The sequence below is a fragment of the Buceros rhinoceros genome, unplaced genomic scaffold, assembly GCF_000710305.1.
Source record: "Buceros rhinoceros silvestris isolate BGI_N320 unplaced genomic scaffold, ASM71030v1 scaffold22074, whole genome shotgun sequence".
NCBI classification, from domain to species: Eukaryota; Metazoa; Chordata; class Aves; order Bucerotiformes; family Bucerotidae; genus Buceros; species Buceros rhinoceros.
In genome coordinates this window covers 12,334-16,272 of record NW_010410316.1, presented here as the reverse complement: position 1 = coordinate 16,272, position 3,939 = coordinate 12,334, and the positions used below count along the sequence as shown (strand labels likewise).

The 3,939-nt window shown below is 55.1% G+C and overlaps 1 protein-coding gene across 1 annotated transcript in view; it reads left to right on the top strand.

Annotated features, from left to right (window-relative positions):
* Positions 1-3,939, top strand: part of DPP7 (dipeptidyl-peptidase 7) — a gene marked incomplete at its 5' end in the record, with an annotated part of 11,611 nt that overhangs the window by 2,432 nt on the left and 5,240 nt on the right. The window contains 3 exons of the mRNA XM_010135583.1: positions 691-830; positions 1,388-1,551; positions 3,646-3,781. Coding sequence (XP_010133885.1) covers positions 691-830; positions 1,388-1,551; positions 3,646-3,781 — 440 coding nt within the window. The remainder of the gene's footprint in view (positions 1-690; positions 831-1,387; positions 1,552-3,645; positions 3,782-3,939) is intronic.

Genomic DNA, 3,939 nt, shown 5'->3' with positions numbered 1-3,939 from the left:
GGGCTGTGGGGACAGGACAAGGGGTGATGGGATGATTCTCCTTCAACTGGAAGAGGGAGAATATGGGTTAAGCATAAGGAAGAAATTTTTTATTACGAGGATGGCGAGACCCTGGCCCAAGTTGCCCAGAGAAGCTCTGGATGTCCCACCCCTGGAAGTGTTTGGAGTCGGGCTGAACGGAGCTCTGAGCGACCCGATCTTCCGCCAGGGCACGTGAACTGGGTGAACTCTGAAGGTCCCTTCCGGCCCAACCCATTCTGCGATGCATTTGTTCCCACTTGACTCTGCATTAGACATCACAGCCAGAAGACACTGACAATTCCTGAACATCCATTTTGTGGGAGAAGTGATCTGCACGAGTATTATGGGATGAGTTGGGCTGTAAAGGGTCTAAGAGGGAAATGTCTCTTTGGGGGGCAGCTGTTTCCAAGCAGCCGGAGGCGTTAGGGATTCGGGGGCAGAAGTGGCAGTGCCGGGCCACATGCTCTTCTCCTGGGAGCTCTTCTGCCCACTCAGAGACACTCCTGTCACCTGGCTCCTCTGACATCTTTATGCCCCAGCTCAGCTCTCAGGGATCAGCCTGTTCACAGAGCTCTTCCTCCTGCCCCAGATCACCGAAAGCAATTTGATGCTCATGTGGTTTTGTGTTGTTTTGGTTTTCAATTCGCTTCTGTCAATTGTCTCTCTCAGCAAAGTTCTGGAAGAAAGGGTTTGGACCCATCTTCTTCTACACTGGCAATGAAGGTGACATCTGGACTTTTGCTCAGAACTCTGACTTCATATTCGAGTTAGCAGAGGAGCAGCAAGCGCTCGTGGTGTTTGCTGAGCACGTGAGTATTGCCATCGTTGGGCACGGTGTGTGTTCTACTCTGGATTTTTTCCGGTGCCTACCAGCAATCCAGGAGCCAGACCGCTGGCAGTAGAACCCGGCCCTGGTGTATCTGCTTCCGAGCAGTGCGTGGGCAGGGGGTTTCCACCGGCCTTGAACTCCACGCTGGACTGGAGTTCTTTTGTGTGGGTAACATTTAATCCTCCAGCCTGCGCAGTCCCAAGCCAACCTTTCCCACGCCACACTCTTAAATCTGCTGTTCCACAGCTCAGACAGGCTGAGGTTGCCCTGACCCTTTTCTAGTTGGGGATTTCAGGAGAGACACGTGCCGAGGGCCCGCGTGGCGCTCACTGAAGTGTCTAGTCATGGACTGTCCGTCCTCTGCAGGGCGCGTGCTGAAGGTCTCTGTCTGTCAGATGCAGGAGACAAGGCAGTTCCTCAGTTATGAGCAGAGGACACCGCATGCTCTGTTACCGCTTCCCGTTTGGGCACTTGCCCCGGTTCTACAGTGAGAGCAAAGACCCAGACCCTGACACCAGCGTTTCTCTTCCCTCGCAGAGGTACTATGGGAAGTCTCTTCCGTTTGGGCTTGAGTCAACACAGCTCAAGAAGACTCGGCTGCTGACCATCGAACAGGCCCTTGCTGACTACGCGGTGCTCATCGCTGAGCTGAAGCAGCAGTACGGGGCTGCGGACTGCCCCGTCATCGCTTTTGGAGGCAGGTAAAGGTGGTGTTTGCTCCTTCCCCAGCCACAGCTGTGCTGCTCTCAGGTTCTAAAGGCCAAGCTTTATGCTATCCAACAGAGAGCAGATGTGCTGGGCTCCCGGGAGCTCGTCCCCAGGTCCCGGTCAGCTCTCCCATCCGGAATTAGTCCCTGGAGCAGCGCCACTGGCTGGATGTTTCTAAGCATCTTCAACGTACGAGTGGGCCAGAACTGCAGGAAATGGGGCATTCCTCCTGCAGGATAAGAACTTTTTACACTGGAAATATAAAAAATGAATAATTGGTAAAATATTCTTTCCGCGGGACACCCAGATTTTTATGAAACCCAACCTCTTTAACACCACCCACCAAGGCCTGGAGAGCAAGTCTGATGAAGAGCGGCTGAGGGACCTGGGGGGATTGAGCCTGGAGCAAAGGAGGCTCTAGGGAGACCTTCTGGCTCTGACAACTCCCTGACAGGAGGTTGGAGCGAGGAGGGTGGGGGTCGGTCTCTTCTCCCATGTGACAAGTGACAGGATGAGAGGAAATTACCTTAATTGTGCCAGGGGAGGTGGAGGTTGGATATACGGAAAAATTTCTTCACAGAGAGGGTTGTAAAGCCTTGGAACAGGCTGCCCAGGGCAGTGGTGGAGTCCCCATCCCTGGAGGGGTTTCACAGACGTGTCGAGGTGGTGCTGAGGGACATGGCTTAGGGACCCTGGCAGTGCAGGTGAACGGCTGGACTCGATGATCTTAAAAGGTTCTTCAACCCGATGACTCTGTGAGATTTTCACCATAGGCTGCTTTGCAGTTCTGCCTCTTGGCTGCTCCTCACTTCCTGGCAGAAGTCCTTCCCCACGTGCTTGTTCTGTTGCAGCTCAGAGCTGTGTTGCTGGGATGTCCCTGTCCTTCAAAGGGCTCCCCACACTCTCAGCAGAGGGCTGATTCAGCTGGAGCGAGCAAACAGGCGTTTGACCTGATGCTCACCAGTGAGCTTCCAGCTCAGTGTGGTGGTGACTGGGCTGCCAACCTCAGGGGTGTTTGGACTGTGACAGTCAGTCCAGTAGCTGGTGTAAAAAGGGCCAGGAGCCGCCCTGGGCTGGGGAGGTTCAGCTGGGCTGAACGTTAGAGTAGAGCTTGGGGTGTGGAAATCAGAGCTCGGTCTGCCGCGGCCCTGGTCAGCACTAAACCCCCATGGAGAAAACTGAAACATGGCAGCGCTGGAGCAGCCCAGCCCCTCCCCACAGGAGAACAACCCTCCTCTGCTGCTTGTAACTGTGCCAAACTTATAGCTGAAATTGCTTGTGGCAGGTTCCAGCTAGTGCCTGTTTCCAGGACCAGGGTTAGAGAGGTGCTGGTGCTTCCCGTGGGGGTGACGTGGGACCGGTGTTTCCTGCAGCTGGAGAGGGACACTGGGATACCTGGAGGCTGGATGGGAGCGGGCGGTGCCTACACTGCAGGGATTTGTCACCCCCAGGAGTGACCTCAGTTACTCCCCAAACACCATCACGTGGGTAACTTCTGTCACCCCGGGTTTGTCTGAGAACCCGCGATACCACTGCAGGTTGTGGCCCTGCCGCTGAAGCTGCCATGGTGGCTTAGAGTTTTACTGGGGTGTTTGTTAATGTCTCCCCTGTCCCTGTGCAGCTGTTTTTTTGGGGTGTCCAGGGAGAATACTCACCACCTCCCGGCACCAGAGAGAGCTGCATGTTCCGTAGTGCTCAGGGACACCCTCTGCCAAGAGCCTGGCTCGTCTTTACCATTCTGTGTGCAGCGTGTCTCCTCCCCCACCGAGCAGTGACAGCTCCGCTTGAGCCCGCCCTGGTCAGGACATGCTCAGGATGGTCAGAGTTGAGACAGGATTCACATTTGGCTGCAGAAGCAGATGGGGCTGGTCTGTTCCCAGCGGGGCTGGTGTGAGCACTTGGGGACAGGCCAGTGAGAGGACACGCTGTGCTGCTCAGGGACCACAACTGGATCTTTGCACACACGGGTGATGGCACCTACTGGATCCCCACGAGCTTCTTGTTGCCCTGGGCTGGGTGAACTTTCGAGTTACCGTGTTGTAAACGGTCTGTTAAAGGAAATACCTGTCTTGTCTCACCCGTGGCAGCTACGGAGGAATGCTGAGTGCGTACATGAGGATGAAATACCCCAACATTGTGGCTGGAGCACTAGCTGCCAGTGCTCCTCTGCTTTCTGTGGCTGGCCTTGGAGACCCCACCCAGTTCTTCAGGGATGTGACAGCAGTAAGTAGCATCTCTTTGCAGAAACATGATTTTCTTCCTTTAAGAAGGCTGGAATTTTTCCCTTTTCCCTGTGTTTGAGCAGACATCTGCCTTCATAGCCTCAGTGCTGGGTGGGGGCTGCAGTTCAAGGGGAGCCCGCAAGGAAAAGCAGCAGCCGC